The 19,015-nt window shown below is 35.3% G+C and overlaps 3 protein-coding genes across 4 annotated transcripts; 1 reads left to right on the plus strand and 2 right to left on the minus strand.

Annotated features, from left to right (window-relative positions):
- Positions 1–336: 336 nt before the first annotated feature.
- pomt2 (protein-O-mannosyltransferase 2) lies at positions 337–7,993 on the minus strand. Of its 2 annotated transcripts, none has more exons than XM_059520562.1 (21): positions 7,466–7,993; positions 7,303–7,387; positions 7,123–7,227; positions 5,438–5,546; positions 5,229–5,337; positions 4,981–5,140; positions 4,624–4,730; positions 4,438–4,520; positions 4,207–4,316; positions 3,928–3,994; positions 3,789–3,840; positions 3,612–3,690; positions 3,179–3,330; positions 2,998–3,089; positions 2,853–2,929; positions 2,663–2,734; positions 2,256–2,315; positions 2,070–2,175; positions 1,852–1,992; positions 1,041–1,152; positions 337–816 (listed from the first exon to the last, which is right to left on the minus strand). In XM_059520562.1, exons 1-21 carry the CDS (start codon positions 7,735–7,737, stop codon positions 711–713), a joined length of 2,256 nt encoding a protein of 751 aa, XP_059376545.1. In that variant the 5' UTR covers positions 7,738–7,993; the 3' UTR covers positions 337–710. The 2 variants fall into 2 exon arrangements, with proteins under 2 accessions (XP_059376545.1, XP_059376544.1); XM_059520561.1 differs by having other exon boundaries at positions 3,789–3,849; positions 7,466–7,992.
- A 961-nt stretch (positions 7,994–8,954) lies between these two features.
- On the minus strand, positions 8,955–9,605 carry dtd2 (D-aminoacyl-tRNA deacylase 2). The gene is given in 4 exon segments (XM_059521169.1): positions 8,955–9,033; positions 9,035–9,248; positions 9,337–9,407; positions 9,493–9,605. Coding segments are annotated over 4 exon segments (477 nt in total).
- A 134-nt stretch (positions 9,606–9,739) lies between these two features.
- Positions 9,740–13,330, plus strand: nubpl (nucleotide binding protein-like). The gene is made up of 11 exons (XM_059520563.1): positions 9,740–10,114; positions 10,214–10,361; positions 10,481–10,515; positions 10,631–10,721; positions 10,816–10,855; positions 11,222–11,312; positions 11,588–11,681; positions 11,966–12,051; positions 12,299–12,419; positions 12,553–12,635; positions 12,958–13,330. Exons 1-11 carry the CDS (start codon positions 9,983–9,985, stop codon positions 13,018–13,020), a joined length of 984 nt encoding a protein of 327 aa, XP_059376546.1. The 5' UTR covers positions 9,740–9,982; the 3' UTR covers positions 13,021–13,330.
- Positions 13,331–19,015: the final 5,685 nt, after the last annotated feature.

Below are 19,015 nucleotides of genomic sequence, written 5' to 3' on the forward strand. Positions count from 1 at the left end.
GTGAGCAAAGATTAGTTTTGCAAGAAAATGTTAAACTTCAGTGATAGGGTACTAAAGTGGGGTACAAACATACAGTCCAACACAAAAACACCATATTTTTCTTAGCATGATGGTTATGATAAGTATTTTCAGTAAAAGAATTTAAAAAGGTGTTGCTCTTAAACGCAACGCAAATTAAGTCCAAATACATGCACATTTTTGCAATGTATTCATTTCAGTCAGCCATTGATCTGCATTTAAGGCAACAATTCCAGTAACACAATAACAAATTGACACAGCTAATTATTTTGAAAATAATTAAAAGCTGAGAAATATAACATTGTGATACATCAAAGGTTGCTGTTTTTGAATACACTAATTATTTTTTATTTTTCTCAGAAGAACAAAATGTGTAACAAATGAAATGTACAAAACCCATTTGAAGGAGTGAATATTTTATACATCATTGGAGTCTTTAAATCTGAAACCTGAAAGGCACTTTATTACTTGTAATTTAGTTCAGTCCAGCTACAGCCATTAAACACCATCGAGCTTTAATGTAAAATACATAAATGTAAAATAAAAAATAATATTTTAAAAAGTTTAAATCACAGCCTATCAGCAGATTAAAGACTGTACTTCCACAATGTAATGAGCCAGTCAACATTTAAAAACTGAAATGGTTAAAAAAATGATGAAGTCTGGTACATTTCTGAATAGTCTAAAATGGTCTAAAACTCCCAGGAGTCCATCCACCTGAGGCCAGTCATGGACGAGGCAGGGTCTTGTGCCAGCGGCCCCCTCATACCATAGGAGAGAGGGTGGAAGAGATAAAAGCTGAAACAAGTAGAGATTCAAGTGTGAGATCAATATTAGAAATGGACTGAATGTGTGACCTAAAAAACATAAAACATTTGTACAACACACACAATTTGGAATTGGTTAATTTACAATAGCACAATTTATACTTGGTTAATTTACAACAGCAAACGTGGTAAATATAATCAAAGCTTAAGTGATATTAGCCCAAAAACAACTACATTTAAATATATGAGCCTTACCTGTAGATGAACCCTAACAGGAGTAGAAACTGACCTCCCCTCATAAGATGATGGGATATGGATGAACTAAAGAGAAGGTGTAAATTCTGGAGGAAGACGTCCAGAGTAATACCTTAAATAAAGGTCATTAAATGTTAGAATTAATTGCGTTTATTGAGATAACATTGTTTCTAAACATGACAATTAATGCAGCCAAATTTGAAATATGTAGGCTTTTTTTTGGGAACAGATTTAGACATTTAGCATTACATCACTTGCTCATCAATGGATCCTTTTTAGTGAATGGGTGCCGTCAGAATGAGAATCCAAATAACTGATAAAAACATCACAATAATCCACAGGTAATCTAAATGTTTTCAGTCTAGCTATTAATTTCTTGCGAAGCAAAAAGCTCTGTTTATAAGAAACAAATTCATAAAGATGTTTTTAACTTCAAACCATTGCTTCTGGCTAACATTCGAGTCCCCTGTTTATAACACTGCTTTCTCTACTGTACGGAAAACAACATCTTGTGTATATCAGGGGAGAAGTATGCACAGATCAAACAAGTGAAAACAGTCCAAAACTGTTCTCAACAAATATTGTGAGGTTTTTAACAGCTGTTTGGACTCATTGTGATGACACCCATTCGCTGAAAAGAATCCACTGGTGAGCAAATGATGTAACGTCAGTGTAAATTTCTCCAAATATACATTATGGATGGCGTGAGGGTGAAAAGATTTTCAGCAAATGTTTATTTTATTGTAATTCAAAGAAGGCAGCTCTGACTGCAGCATAATTTATAGGATCAATGCCGTCCCCACTGACGCACCTGTGAGCATACTGCTGAACAACATGGCAGGAAAGTAATGGTGGTAGTAGAGTATGCGGCCCATGATGTAGAACGGGAGGTAGTGTAATAGCCATCCCAAAAGCAGCATCCCACCACCCTCCATGAGAGTGTGACAGTGCACTGAAAGACAACATCGGCTGTTTTAGACTGGTTCTGAGTGGCTCTTTAAGTACTGCACAATATATAGTGATGCTTACCTTTCCTCATTCCCTCCATCTTCAGTCCTCTCTGTTTTGCTAAAGATGCCACTGTCAGCATTAAAACAAACAGAGCCAGACTCAAAAGATTCAGCCACCAGATGACCTGAGGGTAAAAGGTAGACTTCAGTAATGATACGACAAGAGATCTTAGGAAACAGAGGGCAAAAAAAAAAAACCACTTACAGGGTTCCCGAGAAGATAAACGCGGTACTCTGTCTCATTCACTCCAGAAAACCTCAAACCCTATTATGAATAATGAATTATAATGAGATAGGAATCCAGTAGATGTGGCTCCTCAAAACAGTTTTGTACGTTTTAAATAAACTTTTACTAAAGCGAATAAAAATCTGTTTATAAAAAACATTTTCATTAGAAATTTTAAATAGAAAATGTTTTGTTTGAAATGTTGAACTGTAATAAAACTGAAATAAAAAATGAGATAGAAATATTTTTTAAAAAAAGGCACACAAAATTACTAAAACTGAAATAAAATAAAAAATAAAAAGTAAAGATTATTCAAAAATGATTAATTAATTATAAATAATAATGAAATATCACTTAAAAAAAAAAAATCTTTTTAGACAATCTACCTGATAGTTGATGGGCCAGTGCCAGGGTTTGGAGTTCATCTCGTTGTCTTTGGGCTTTAAACCACTGTTTCCCTGAACAAAAATACAAGGTTTACCAAACTTATACCCATATACTTGAATTCATGAACCATTCCAAAGCAAAAGCAACATTTTAAAAGGCAGATTTTTCTTTAGGGTGAGTTTGTCTTACCCTGATCATCACAATATGAGACTCCCAGAGGACCTCCAGGAAAGTTGGTTTGAGCACTGAAAGACTGATGTTGGGCACTGTAGACATAAAAAGATCAAAGTAAAACCCATCCGATGGCACATTTCTGTCTACTATACGAACATACATTTAGGGTTGATGTGATCCTCAATGTTCCACTGTGTGTTGGGGGTCTCTTTGACATATGGGCTACATGTGACCTCCACTTGCTCCCATCCCCTGTAGAAGAGTAAAGTCCAGTTGAAATTGTTTTCTGTGTGTTATGCACTACAGACCCCATCTAAGGTTTCTGCTGAATGAACGCTCACCACTTGGGAAGAGTCTTTCCAGAGGAGCAAAGCACGCAGCCTGTAGAGCGATGGAGAAAACGCACTTTACTACGCAACACCTTTACCAGATCTCCTTTCTTCCCTCCACACACCTCCACCTGCCACAAGTCATTGACATCTCCGCTTCCATTCTGAAACGAAAAGCCACTATGGTTTAAAATTTGTAATGCTACTCTATTGGAACTTCTGAAAATTATTAATGTTCATTTGGAGATTTTGTTTGATGTCAACAAAGGGTCATCAGAAGGTCATCTTTTTGCTTGCAATGATCCAATCAGAAAATAAAAACAAAGCTGAATCTATTAAGCCGATAGAACACAAACCCTCCTAATCAACTGATAATGAAACATGGTTTCTAAAGTAATGCTAAAACATTATAATACAGGGAGAAAAAAAAAGATTGAGTACTCACAATGCCATAACCTGTGACCTGCAGGTGTTTTTTGGTCTGTGGAGCTTCATGGAAATGACTATGAAGATTTCTTGTAGTTCTGATGAAGAAAATCAGGCGTGCACTGCTTTAAACTAACAGTTCATATCATTATTTTAGGCCATGACTATGTTACTTTCCCAAAGACCTTATACGTACTCTTTGTGTTCCAGTCTAATGATGTCACCATGTCGGACCAGTTCTGGTGGCCCTGTGAGATCTTAGAAGGGAACAGGAGATATTGATTCTTGTGCAGTGTTTCTCAAGAAATATGATGCAAACATGTACAAGAACTCACCGTCAGAGTTGTCAGGTCTCTTGACCAACCATAGGTTGTTATAATCTTTGTGCAAATAGGCTGTAACCTACATGAGGTAAGATGCAAAATAGATTTATACAGCAAGATGATTTCTCATTCATTTTCTTACGTACTCCAAACGTTTTAACAGTAGTGTTATTAGAAATTCTGAACCAAATTAAGAATTACTGATCAGTTTTTCATCTCGAAACCTTCCGGAAATGTTACTGCAGTGCTGCTGTCAAACTGTCTGTAAAGAGTAAACAAAGGTGAACTGACCTGCTGCTGGTGAGCTCCAACACCTTCTGGGTAGAGATGCCAGTGCGAGTGCAGATACCCTCCTGCTATACGCAGATTCTTCACAGTTATGACCGAGCCATAAGCCAGATCTGTGTGGAGGGAGGGGTACAAGCCAGGATAGAGTCAGAAAATCCAATCTTTTCACAATTCAAGTTAAAAAAGAAACCGAAGCACTAAAAATGTCAAATCTTGAGCTCAAGTTGTTCTTACACTCTGGCATGGAGGCGTTGTGCAGATTGTTTCCAATCAAGCGAGACTGAAAAGCAGAGCTGAAGAAACCATCCCCAGGACCGCTGTGTATTGAAAAGAACATAGCTTTAGCATTATTTAATTTTATTAATGACCAATGATATGCTTTAGTAATAGTACAGAATATTAATATTGGCTCAGACGTACCTTCTGTTTAAGATGATAAAGTGAACAGCAAATATTGTAGTGTACAGGAACAATGGGAGCATTATCAACCCAAAAACTCGAGCTAATAAGTGCTTCCCAAAATCCAGCTGGTGAAAAACGGGAAAATTGTGTCATTCACGACATGCACTAATGTTTAAAAGTTTGAAATCCATACAATTTTTTTTCTCAGCATGGATGAGTTAAACCGATCACTTTGCACTGTATTTCTGATCAAATAAAAGCAGCTTGTTGAACATAAGATAATGTTCAAAAACGTAAAAAATCTTACTGATCCCAAACTTCTGAACATCGTATATTTGAGAATAAATTCACTCTTTAACAGGTTCTTATTCATACCAAAGACAAGCTGAGGTCCCCAAGCAGCCTCCACAGATCAAATGCTGTGTTAATTCCCACCAAGAGGATGACAAACAGCCCAACAAACTTTACTCCAAGAGAGCCGGAGAGGCAGACCCCCGTCAGAAGCAGCCAGAACCACCAGGAGAAGCTGAAAGGCCTAGAGACAAGAAAGAAAATGTGTTCTACATTAGGTACATAAACTCGAACACTAAAGCGTCATAGAGAGAGGCTTCAGATAGCTCTACCTGAGTCTCTGTGTGTTGAATCTGACCATGCAGAGAACAGAGCCCATGATGAAAAACATGAGAATGGGATCCAGGAGAATGTACTGAGACAGGGTGATACAGCCAGTGTCTGTTGTAAAATGGATCAGTGGATTTAGATTTCGATCATCATCGTAATGCCCTCACTCAATACAGGCCAGCTCTGTGTCGATGATCACTACCACACTCACCAAAGATCAGCAGAGAGGCTGCGATGAGCGCTGCTGGCGTAGAATGAGACAGCTCCAGGACAATAAGGAAGGCAAAAGGAGGAAGACAGGAACCAAGGGCTGCACAGAACTAAACACAAATTCAAATTCATCACAGGGATTAAAGCACACATTTGAAGAATAATACATCAGCAATGCAAATAAAAGCTAACGGCAATTTCTTGGAAAGTACAATTCTTAACATTACTCAAATAAATAAATAAATAAAACAAAGAGGTATCATACATATACATAATCAGAATATATTTCAAATACAACTTCCAAAATATAGATTTGCATTTTTAATCTTGCAGCTACGATTTTGCATGGTTTAATGAAAAGGAAATTTACATTTTACATTTCATGATGTCCATGATAACTTAATATAATTTAATAAAAATTTTATATATATATATATATATATATATATATATATATATATATATATATATATATATATATATATATATATAAAAATATTAAATATATAATATTTATATTATATATATATATATATATATAAAAATAAATAATATATATAAATATATATTTATATATATATATAAATATATATATATATATATTTATATATATATATATATATATATATATAAATAATATATATATAAAATAATACATGTATATATATAAAATATAATATATATATATATAATATATATATAATATATATAATATAAAATATAATATATATAATATAAAATTTATAATATATATATATATATTATATATAAAATGAACTCACACTTACAAATACATATACACAATGCTTCAATATATTACTCATAGACTATCATTTAGAAGTTTTTTTTTTTTTTTTTAATACGTTTTTAAAAGTCTCTTATGCTACATTTGATCGATCAAAATACAGTAAAACAGTCATATTTGGGTACATTATTGCAATTTAAAATAAATGTTTTCTAGCCTAAAGGAGTGTTAACTTCCAGAACAAAAAATTATAGATAATGTGCTCCTGTCTTTCTTTCTTCAGTCATAAAGAAATTATGTTTTTTGAGGAAAACATTCTTCCAAAATTCTGTTTAAATGCAGCATCAAAGGGTTCTAAATGATCCCAGCCGAGGAAGAAGGGTCTTGTCTAGCAAAACGAACTGATATTTTCTAAAAACATTTCTATAATTTTTAACCTCAAACACTCATCTAGCTCTTCGTGAACCTTTTTTCCCGGTTCATGGCAGTTAGGTTATGTCTAAAAACTCCCATCTCAATTTCTCCTCCAACTTCAAAATCATCCTACATCACGGTGTTACCTTTTTTCGTAAAGGGCGTTTGCTAGAAAATACCCTTTTTCCTCGGCTGGGATCATTTAGAGCACTTTGAAGCTGCATTTAAACTACATTTTGGAAGTTCATACACGGGGCACCATAGAAGTCCATTATACGGAGAGAAATTCTGAAACGTATTCCTCAAAAAACTATTTCTTTACGACTGAAGAAAGAAAGAAAGAAACATCTTGGATGACAAGGGGGTGTGTACATCATATGTAAATTTCTGTTCTGGAAGTGAACTACCGCTTTAATAAGCAAAAGCTATATTTCAATCATAATATGAAATTTGATGTAAAACTAATTCAAAAATAAACATTTTGGGAAAATTACTTTAAGATATGCATAAACTGAATTGGGATTTACCGCTCTCATCCCCCAGTAGTTGTGGTGCTCATATTTGTCCCCTGGTTTTATGAAGGGAAAGGTCCCATCATAGCCTGTCAGGTATCCAGCGAGGCCAATCAGCATCTGAGTGAGGAGTGTAGAAGCATTAATAAAATAATTCACATTATCTTACAACTAGAAGGGGTCTGAAACCCATACCTTTCCAAGGGGTGGATGGACATCAAAGAAGAAGGTGCGGTTAATGTAATAGCTTCCCATTTTTCCGAAATGAGTCTCATCCCAACTGCAAATGGTCCATAGTGTTCACTGATCGTGCATTGAAAGTAGTTTACAATCACAATTTTACACATCTAATACTCACCATACATGTGGAGGCTCAGTGATTTTGTAAAAGCGTGTACATACAGAGAGCACAAGCACCAGAACCAGAGTATAAACGGGCACATGGTCACCTCTGGAGGGAGAACTGAGCTGTCCTTCTCGTTTGGGGATCCTTTTATTCGCCCCATTAGAAGTCTCACTAGAAGGCTGTGAAAGGCCCTCAGCCCCCTCGTTTGTCGTGCATGTTTTTCGATGTCTTACAGCTGGTGTGTCTGGTCTTTGTGTGTAACAGTCCTTCTGTCTGCCGTCCATTAGCAGCTTTCTTGAAGACAATGAGTCATTATCAAAGTAACGTTAGCGAATCCACTATAAAGACAGTTTCTTCAGTCGCCGAGGTTAATTAATAAACAATTAATCATCACCGGATTTAAGACCTTGCTCATCACGACAACGATCCTAATGCTTCCCAGCTCATGTTTGTTGTGCATGTCCATAAACTGTTGTGGATTGTTGGTTTGGGAGATATTGGAAATGTCTGCACTTTACTGTCACCTGCTGGACAGGAGAAGGACATGCGGCCACAGTGACTCCAGTGCGTGGCATCAGATCAGCTCTGAAAGCTTAAAGGGATACTCCACCCCAAAATGAACATGTTGCCGTTTAATAATCACTTACCCCCATGTTGTTCCCAACTCGTAAAAGCTTTGTTCATCTTTGGAACACAATTTAAGATATTTTGGATGAAAACTGGGAGGCTTGAGACTGTCCCATTAATCGCGAAGTAAAATACACGGCCAATATCCAGAAAAGTGAAAAGCATCGGCAGAATAGTCCATCTGTCATCAGTGGTTCAACCGTAACGTTATGAAGCGACGAGAATACTTATTGTACGTGAATAAAACAAAAATAACTACTTAATTCAACAATTCCTTTGTCAACAGTCTCCTCTGTGTCTCTCCATTTCACCGTGTTCTGCATTTGCTCATTATTTTTGTTTTATTCGAATACAAATAGAATTGTCATGGCTTTATAATGGTACGGTTGAACCACTGATGGCAGATGGACTATTCTGACAATGCTTTTCACTTTTCTGGACCTTGACACTGTTATTTACTTGGCAGTCTATGGGACAGTCTCAAGCCACCCAGTTTTCATCCAAATTATCTTAAATTGTGTTCCAAAGATGAACAAAGTTTTTACGGGGTTGGAACGACATGGGGCAAAGTGATTAATGAAAAATTTTTCATTTTGGGGTGGAGTATCCCTTTAATATAAAAGCTTTACATTATTATTAAATAAGCAAGTACAAGATAGATAGATAGACAGACAGACAGACAGATAGACAGATAGATAGATAGATAGATAGATAGGAAACAGACATAGAAACAGATACCAGATGTATGCATTATATACATTTTAATTAGGAGTGGAGCTAAAAATGTGTATTAACAATCTTTTCATGTTTCTGAATGATCTGTATAGATCAATGTCCATGTATTACTGATCTACAATCAAAAATGATATAATTCTTAAAACTCCATTAGATGAGTATAAGGTCCGTTCCCATACGTTCCATGTTTGAGCTCTGAAACAGTGTCACTGTTTTTGCAAGCTGAGTTTACTTTGACAATGAGACACAAAGCTGTCATAGAGCTTCAAGCCTTCATCTTTCCCAATGTTGCCATGGAACTGCATCCCTTTGCCTTTTGGTTTTCTTCCAAGCGTAGCATGCGGTACTATGAGAACACTTCCTGGTAGCTGCAGCACTGAGGTGTACTTTCCAGATTCTGTCTCACAAAGCTTCATGTTCAGCAGTGTGTTCACTGAGTGAGAAAACAGGTGTACATTACATCTCAGAATTAATGCATGCATATATGTTTATTGCAAATGTGAGACAGGGGCAATGCATACCCATTTTAAGGATTATATCTTCAGTTGCACCTTTGAAAAAGCAGATGTAGATAACCATTCCCCGATTAATCGGAACAATCAGAATAAAATTAGACAGGTCATTAATTCGACAAAAACTATAATTGTGGTTAATTATTTAAATATTTCCCCGATATCTCAACACATTCAGCCTCACTCTCAGCTTCTGGAAGTTTGACCTGCAGTCGAGCATGCAGACACTGCTGCAGAATCACTCGCGCTTTAATGTCATTATCTGTTCTCTTGGACATTGCTACGAAATGTGGCGGAAAGTGATCAACTCAATTCCGAAGTAACATAAAAAAAAATAAGTTTATTTTGAATGAACCTCGCGAGTTATGGATATGAACCATTGGAACTTCCGGGGGTTACGCTTCCGCGTTAGAATCCAAACAATATACGTCATCAACAGTCGACAGTCCGATGAGACACCAGGCCAGCGCATGCCATCTGTATTTTTGTTTTTAAAAAACCCCACTGTATTTGTGACATATTATATGATTTATTTTAAAACATAACCAAGTAATAAACCGATAGAGACGAGTGTCACATGGAAACCACAGCGTCGTCTCTGTCTTTGTTTTGTTCGTGACATTGTCCGAAATCTCGTCTCTGGGAGCTTTATAAGATGGTTAAATTACACGACAGCTACAAAAGGCTTTTGCAAATATATACATTGTCCTCAAACATTATAGGCACACCACGTTTGGCTAGCAGATTTGTTCCTGCACATCAAAATAGACATGAAATCCGCGTCAAGGTACGTAAAACTCAACTTTTGAGTACAGATGCCCTAATTATTAATGGTGTAACGTTATAGATGCATAAACCCCACTTCTCCCACTTTTTCTCTGTTTAGACTTCAGGAGCTGGTGAACGATCTCTGCAGGAGAGACAGAGGCAGCACATGGCACGAGGTTTGCCAAAACAGAAGCCCATAGCTGGAGTCAAAGAGGTCCTTGTTGTTGCATCGGGGAAAGGAGGGGTGGGAAAGTCCACAACAGCAGGTCGGTTGTCTTTTGGGTTCATTGTCTTTGTGTGTTTCATGCCACAATAGTTTCCAATCTGTTTCTTTGAATGCTACCAGTATTTCTCTGAAAAGCTCATTTGTTTAATGTCTTCACAGTGAATCTTGCTCTTGGACTTATGGCTAACGATCATGTGACATTCAGATAACCCTATCTCAGACACTGTATTGAAACCACAGAATCATTTAACTTTTTATTAGACGATTTGCCTTCAGTAATATTTTTTTTCGTACCACTGTTGCACGTAGAGTAAATCGGTGGGTCTTCTAGATGCTGATGTCTATGGCCCATCCATTCCAAAGTTAATGAACCTAAAAGGAAACCCCGAATTAACAGACAGTGAGTTTTGTGTCCACGTTTGCTTTGTAACCAAAATATATTTTGGTTACAAAAAAATTAGTTTGTCATCTGATCCTATTTTCTTTATATTCAGAGAACTTCATGAGGCCACTTGTGAATTTTGGAATTCCTTGGTAACTACATGACTGATTTATAGTTGTAGTGCAGAAGTGTTATTTAAATAGACTGCTGTTCAAAAGGTTGTTTATTTGATCAAAATTACAGTAAAAATGTAATTTAAATTGTAAATAATGTTCAGCATCATTACTCCACTCTTCAGTGTCCTTCAGAAATCACTCTAATATGCTGATTTTCTGCTCAAGAAAAATTTCTTATTATTATGTTTGTTGAAAACGAGATTTTAACATAAATGTCATAAATAGAAGTATTCAATTATTTTTTTTTAAATCTCACAGACCTCAAACTTTTGAATGTTATTTTATTTTTTATTTTTAATACAATGTTTAAAGTTTTACTTCTTGCTTCTCCGTCTTCTACAGTATGTCAATGGGCTTTCTGGTTGAAGAGGTTGCACCTATTGTGTGGAGGGGTCTGATGGTGATGTCAGCTATTGAGAAACTCATTAGACAGGTGTGCAATTTGGATTTGGAAATTGCTGTAGCTAATAGGATTTTGTAAATAACTATTTTTTTTTCTCAGCTGTCCTCATCCAGCACAAGTTGATGTGATTTCTTCAGTAGAGTTCAATTTCCATCCATTGGCACATTTTGAATGATTGTGCAAGAATTATATTATCTACCCTGGTTTAATGTTAAATTGTGTCATTTTCTGCAGTAGAAAAAAATAATCCAATTTACTCAACATTGTTATTCCTTTCACTACTATAATGACTTTTTTATATGCAGGTAGATTGGGGGAATCTAGATTACCTTGTGATTGATATGCCTCCTGGAACTGGAGATGTCCAATTGTCTATTACTCAGAATATTCCTATAGCAGGTAAACAAACAAATGTTACAGCTGATTTATGGTCTGTATGCCTCTTTTTGGCATCGTTTACAATCTGAAAGAAGCATTCTACCTAATGCCAGTCACAACACGGCGCAATGGATTTTTCCATTTCAGATTGTCAGTGCTTGTATCAGGTTGGAGAATTGGATGCATTAATGTTGTCTAGTATTCAGAACATTCATTTTATTTACAGTTCTTAAACATAATGCAAGTACATTTTGACTGGTTTATACACCAAACATCAAGCTTAGTTGTATAATTTCTGCTTTCAGGTGCTGTAATCGTGTCTACGCCTCAAGACATCGCCTTGCTAGATGCACGAAGAGGTGCCGAGATGTTCAGAAAGGTTAACGTTCCGGTAAAGGATTTGCTTTTGTATTAAAAAGCACTTCAGCTCGAACTTGTCATTAAATTATAGTGGAAAGTAATAGAGTTTAAGCAGGCTGGGTTCATGCTGATAGAGAACTATATTGAAGCAATATAAATGGCATTTAGTTTATATTTTGTGTTAATTCTGTGACAGAATTAAAATGAAATGAAAATACCTGATTTTTTTTTTCTTATTAAATTAAAATTATGTTTAAGGATGTGCTTTGTGCATTTAGGTTCTGGGTCTGGTTCAGAACATGAGTGTTTTCCAGTGTCCCAAGTGCAATCATCAAACACACATTTTTGGCTCAGATGGGGCTAAAGAGCTGGCTCAGACCCTTGGTGTTGAGATGCTTGGTAAGGCTATTCTGTATGAAATATTACATGATGACTGACTCTTTTAGCATTTAAGCACATAAAAAACAACAACTTGAAATTGATCAAATGTAATGCATATTATGAGGTCAAAGGTTTTCTTCTCTCACTCCAGGAGACATTCCTCTTCATCTCAACATAAGAGAAACATCGGACAAGGGGCAGCCCGTGGTTGTGTCATCCCCTGATAGTCCAGAAGTAAGTGAATCATGTTAGATTCCTGTCTTCCTTTTATTGTTTTCCATTAGTTACTTACTGTAAGCCTTTCATGATCTTTGAGTGCAAAATCTGCAAAATGTTAATTATTTTACCAAAACAAGAGGGAACATACAAAATGCATGTTTTTGTTTATTTAGTACTGACCTGAATAAGATATTTCACATAAAGGATGTTTACAGATAATCCACTAAGAGACTAATCAATCAGACAGAGACTGATTTTTAACAAACATTTATAGAACTGATCTGAAATAATTATATTAGTTTTCTAATATATTCATGCGTATTTGCTTGTTTTGCAGGCTGAGGCTTACAGAAGAGTTGCAGCAGCAGTAGTACGCCGACTAGCAGAGCATCTGAGATAAATGATGTCCACATTTAATGTAGTTTTACTGACCTGAGGAAAATCATTGTCTCCTACTTGTTTACCCTTTTAAATTGATAAGAAATACCTATTAGATTATTATAATGTATGTTCTTTATTAATTTACTGACATACAGTTCATGTTATTTATAGATGATTAAAAACAACCATCATTTTGGCAACAAGTAAGCTTTCATAATGAAAATAAGAACTCGTTGCATTTATGATCATATTATAATAATGTCCATTTCCATGTACAAATCTCAGATGTGGATCTTTTCCCACCAGAACAGACTGACACGTTTTTTAAATAATAGGAAATGGTTAAAAGGAAAGGTTTTTGGCAGCTCCAGTTAATGTGATTGATTTCACTTTTCACTTCCATGAAGATGTTCATTACAGATCTTGACCACTTGATGGCAGTGTATATATGTTTTTCATACATCTGATTGTACTTTGTGTGATTTAATTAGGTCTTCCTCTTTTGACAGTAACATGATTTAACTCTTCTGTTACTTGATTACATTTAATAAAGATAAACGGTCCAGGTCCAATAGGAAAAGTGGGATGAGAAAAACAGGGTCACTTCCTGCATATTTTCACAGCTCCCTTGACTCAGCTGAAACAGCCGTATTCAGTCCAGCCCTGTGTAACACTGACCAGACAGACCAGTCTGTGATTCATCACAGCAATGAAGCTTTTTTTGCTTTCTGTTACTCTCAATTGCTTAACTGTTCCCAGAAGACCGACCCAGGGGTTTCAGCTGTACAATGACCTCAGTTGAATTTGGACAGTTTCACATTTGGTGATTTTTATTTTCTCTTTGTTTTCACGATAAAGAAAGCGTTATCATGATAACGTGTCTTGACTGATGTCATTGAGCGCAATGCTGTGACTCACACTCCCATAAGTGTGTGATTGAGGTATAAACAGCAAATAAACATCCATTCATTTTATAGATGTAGATTTCACCAAAATTCTGCCTGGGATTTTTGTCCCAGATAGGGAATTTCACAACTAATGGGAGAAGACCATTCATAAATCTGATCCTGGATCAGATGACCTCATGAAACCTTATCTGCTTGTGAGAGACTGCATATTCAGATTACTTGAGAAGCAACATGATTGAGCATGCTTCAGGTAATTCCCAGCTGGCAAGAAACAGATTTCTAAAACCGTGTCCTTGTGGCGTTCTCAGTGGCATTATAAATGCAGACTTTGCCCCATGTGGGAAATGTGGCTTATAGCTTCCACTTCCTAAGGCTATGGAAGAAAAATCAATAATTAAATGGGGTAGCTGTGCAGCCCAAGAGGACAGAGGGCAGTCTTATTTCTGTCATCTTTGATTCATGAGCAGATACTGGTAATAAGATAAGCTGAGGTGCAAACAAAAGACATTTAAGAGGAAATCGTTATAATGAATATTGCTCAAGAATGGTCTCTTCACTGTAAATCATAGTTGTGTAATGTAAAACAGCACAGTTTTTCTACCAGATCCTGATCAAGTGATCATTATTATTATTGCAAATGGCATAAATAATTATTTAACTATGTGTGGCAATATCTGCAAGTCGTCATGGTATTCAGTATTGGGGTTTTGCCCGTAAATTGGCTGAAGTGGTGATCTGCACATGTATAATAGACGATATATATGTATAATTGATTAAAATTATGTAAGGTACGTGCCTTCTGGGGCCGAGTTTTTTCAAAGCAGCTAAAGTATACTTACTGTTGGCATGTATAATAAATCTTCATTAATGCTATATCTTGAGATCTGATTCTGAGAAACATCCGAACACTTTCAGAAGAAAATGTGCAAAAACTGGACCTTTAGGGGCATCCGAGCTTGCCTCTGTGGCTGTGCCTTAACTTTATACCTTAACCTTAGTATACCTTAAGAGTTTATTACCAGGGTTATTATAATTAAATTAAAATTATAGTTAATTTAAAACCATAAAAAGCAAGTAAACCTGACTGAAAAATAAAAATAAGTTTTTATTACTAAAGATGATGAACACTAGACAACACAACAGATTCAAATATTAATGAAAACGATAATAGAAGCTAACTTCTACACTGCATACTACACTGAAAAAAATTTTTTTTGAAGATGTAAAAAAAAATTGTATTTTAAATTTCACATTTAATTGAATGCTATTGCCATTTCTTTGAAATTATTTGTGAAAATTACCAGCAATTTCTAAGTGAAAATGGTTTCAAACCATTTTTTTCAGCACCCCTCTAAATAATATGCATCTTTTTTTTTTTACACATCCCTCCATGAAAGATATATCTTGCAAAGCTGTTAAAATTTACCATGTTGATCTTTGCTATTTTATTGGATTTTTTTTTGGTCAGCTTAACTAAGGTAACAAACAACAACCCAATGAAGTTCCTTTCTAGACTCTCATAGGAAGCATGTATACTTGAATTCTGGAGATCTGTAAGTCTTACCCATTCAGCAATTATTGCATTTTAAAACCTAGCTAAAAACAGCATTTTTAAGCTCCTGACTTTAAGATCAGAGAGATATTCTGACAATATGAAGCATGTGGCTGTAGTTATTTGCATGATATCTCTCTCCTGAAACCTCATCTGCAGACACCCGGAAACCCAGCCCTTCCCACAATCCCAAGCGTGGATCTATAACCATGGCAATGTAGCAGTGCTGCTGCTCAGGGTAAATAGCAGCAGCAGCAGCTGGTTCCAATTGCACTGCAGCACAGGGGAACGAGAGGGGGGCGATGTCTATGTTGAGGTGCTTTAACGCTCTAGCATTGGCATTCTTTACAATAAACTTTGGGAGCATCTCTACAAGCAATATTAGCTTTATAAAAGTATATTTTAGATAGTTGAGCAAGTATTTATTTAAAAAACAATGTGAGGAATAACCTTTCTGTATCAAACATTTACCTAAGCGTTTGGCTATTTTAGATTAAATTAAATGCATAGGGATGACTGGCCTTATTTTGCACAATCAGGCTCCACACAAAGGGTTTGGTTTGGACACCAGGGCTTCTCAGCAAGACTCCAAGCACAGCTGACAGTGAATCTGCAGATCTGAGGGGTGTTGGAAGGAGATTTGGGGGTGGGGGGAAGGTAAATAATTCATGATGTAAAAAAAAAAAAAAAAGGGAGGGCAAGATTTAAAGGAGGCACGGACAGACACATTATGAGGCCTGATGCTGAGTGTTTGATGTCCACACATGCAATTTGTGGGCACAAGCTGCACTAATGAACATTAGAATATTAATTAGTGCTATACTTTGCACACAGTCTGTGTTGGGGAAGCTCGGTCATTATAGAAGACAATTCTGTTATTAGGTATAATTGATAGCAAGACAACTTTTAAAATGTTTTACATTTAAATAAATTGGAAATAAAATAAAAATATTATATGAAAACCATGTAAACCAACTGAAATATTTTCTAAAATTACTAAAACTGAAATAAAAATCTTTCAAATGAAACCGATAGAAATATTTACAAAATTTACAAAAATATTAACAAAATGACTAAAACCATATTTAAATGTAAACTGAAATATAAAATAAATGATAATAAATACTATAATAGGAAATAAATTATACTACAATAACACTCTTTTGAACCCAGAATGACAAGATCAGATTGTTTTTTTTTTTTTAGAGTTTCAATGGATGGTTTTCAAATGAACATCCATTAGAGGAAGTGATGGCTGTACATGGCTGATGGCAGTAACATTTGAATGTCAAATTCAGACACAATCATGATACTGTGATGAAATTCACTTTCAGACCCACAGGCTTTTAGAGCCATTGTTCAACAAAACAGATCAGATCTAGAATACAAAAAAAAATAATGATAAAAATAGTAGTCAGACTATCTGATTTAGTTGTTAAGCGCAGCCTCAGAGAATCCTGAAAGTTTCACGGTTTTTACAGAAACATTAAGCAGCACAACTCTTTTTTTTTTTAAACATTAATAATAGTATAAAATGTTTCTTGAACAGCAGATCAGCATATTAGGATGATTTCTGAGGGATTGTGTGACACTGAAGACTGGACTTGAAGATTCAGCTTTCTGAAGATTCAGCTTTACCATCACAGGAATAAATTATTATTTTAAATACATTCAAATAGAAAACATTCTTTAAATTGTAATATTATTTCACAACAGTTTAACAGTATTTTTGATCAAATAAATGCAGATGAACATAAAAGACTTCTCTCAAAAACATAAAAAATGCTATTGCCCTTTTTTGAGCTTCTGAATGGTATTTGCGGTATGAAAATATGTGAAGTATGAAAAATAAACATGACCCATTTTTTGACCAACATGTAGGCTTCTTTGAGCACTTTAACAATATCATTGAGTGAAAATTAACTGAACAAAAATCCAACCTTCTTAAAATGAATACGTTTGTTTTGTGACTTTTCTTATTAATTATAGTAGTGCCAAATCTACCTGCAGTGATATGTTTAATTCCATTTTCTTTTTTTTACAATTATGTTGTTCACTACATGATGATGACAGTATTTTTATAGACAAAACAATGATCTCAGACCCTAAGTGGTTGAACTGACCATTTGCATTTACAAAAGAAGAAACCTGACATTTGTATTACGTCCCGGGACAGGGAGTGTCTGGCCACTGCTCACAGATAGGAGTTGCCTTGGGAACAGATGCTCTCTAGACAATAGATTTGGTGAATCATTATATCAAACACAAACATATCAAATACAAGAAGCAGCGTGGGCACACCTCTCTGTGTGTGTGTGTGTGTGTGTGTGTGTGTGTGAGATCCACATTCATTCCTTAATCAAACCAACCCATGTCTAGTTCTGCTGTTTAGTAGAAGGGGATTCTTCTGCCTTGCACAGACATTTATAAATACTGAAGGAGTATGTGTTCAAGAGCAATCATAAAAAAAAGAAATTGTTGAAAAATAAAGGAATCATAAATGTAGAATGGTAAAGCAAGGTGTGTGTCTGTTAAGAATAATCTAAATTTAAATAAACTAAGCTTGTAAGCACAAGAGAGTCTGTGCATATTCAAAAGGAAGGGGTCAGTTAATTTCAGTGCTAACTCAAACAGTAAACAGTGTACTATAAACATTTTCCTGGGTTCTCTGGGTACAAAAAAAAAAACAATGTACTGCAGATGTTTGCTAAGTTCATTTTAGCATACAATCTCTTGCTAAATGAACACCAATGACTACCACTGACAATTCATTGATGATGATTGATGAAGTAAAGGTATGATGAACTTTTAATTTAATTTTTTGAATTTAACTTTAGACTTTTGCCAAATACATCCATAAGAATAAATAACGTGCAAACAGGATAAGACCGGCCTTACTACAGTGTTTTCTGTATCAGCTGAGCCTTCATACAAACAGACCAGAGGCCTGTTTCATAAAACAAGTTCACCAAATATGGTTTATTTCAGTAAGCCTGACTTATTGTCAGTTCATTTGGTTCAGAATAAGTCAGAGTAACTGAAATAATCCCGGCTTATTTGGACTTGTTATTATTTAACTTGTTTTATGAAACAGTCCCCAGATCAACAGAGCCTTAACTTCCAGCTTTAAACGACTCATTTTAAATAAAGTCATATAACACATTTCACAATTTATATACAAATCATTTATTAAAAATATCACTTTTATACAATATATATATACAATTTCAATCAGTGAATCTCAATCCAAAAAGGCTACTACATAGATAGATAGATAGATAGATAGATAGATAGATAGATAGATAGATAGATAGATAGATAGATAGATAGGAAGAGAGTTATTGTTGATACAAATAGATGACTTTTTAATAGATTATTCCTTGATTACCTATCTGCTATAATAGCAACAGATTAAATTAAGATATCAAAAATCAGAAAGTTCCGCGGTGAGCGAATTGGAAAAGTTAGTGGGGAGAGAGAGAGTGAGAGAGAGAGAGAGAGTGAGAGAGTGAGAGAGTGAGAAAGAGAGAAAAAGAGAGAGAGAGAGAGTCTCT

This window comes from Carassius carassius, chromosome 32 (genome assembly GCF_963082965.1).
Source record: "Carassius carassius chromosome 32, fCarCar2.1, whole genome shotgun sequence".
NCBI classification, from domain to species: domain Eukaryota; kingdom Metazoa; phylum Chordata; class Actinopteri; order Cypriniformes; family Cyprinidae; genus Carassius; species Carassius carassius.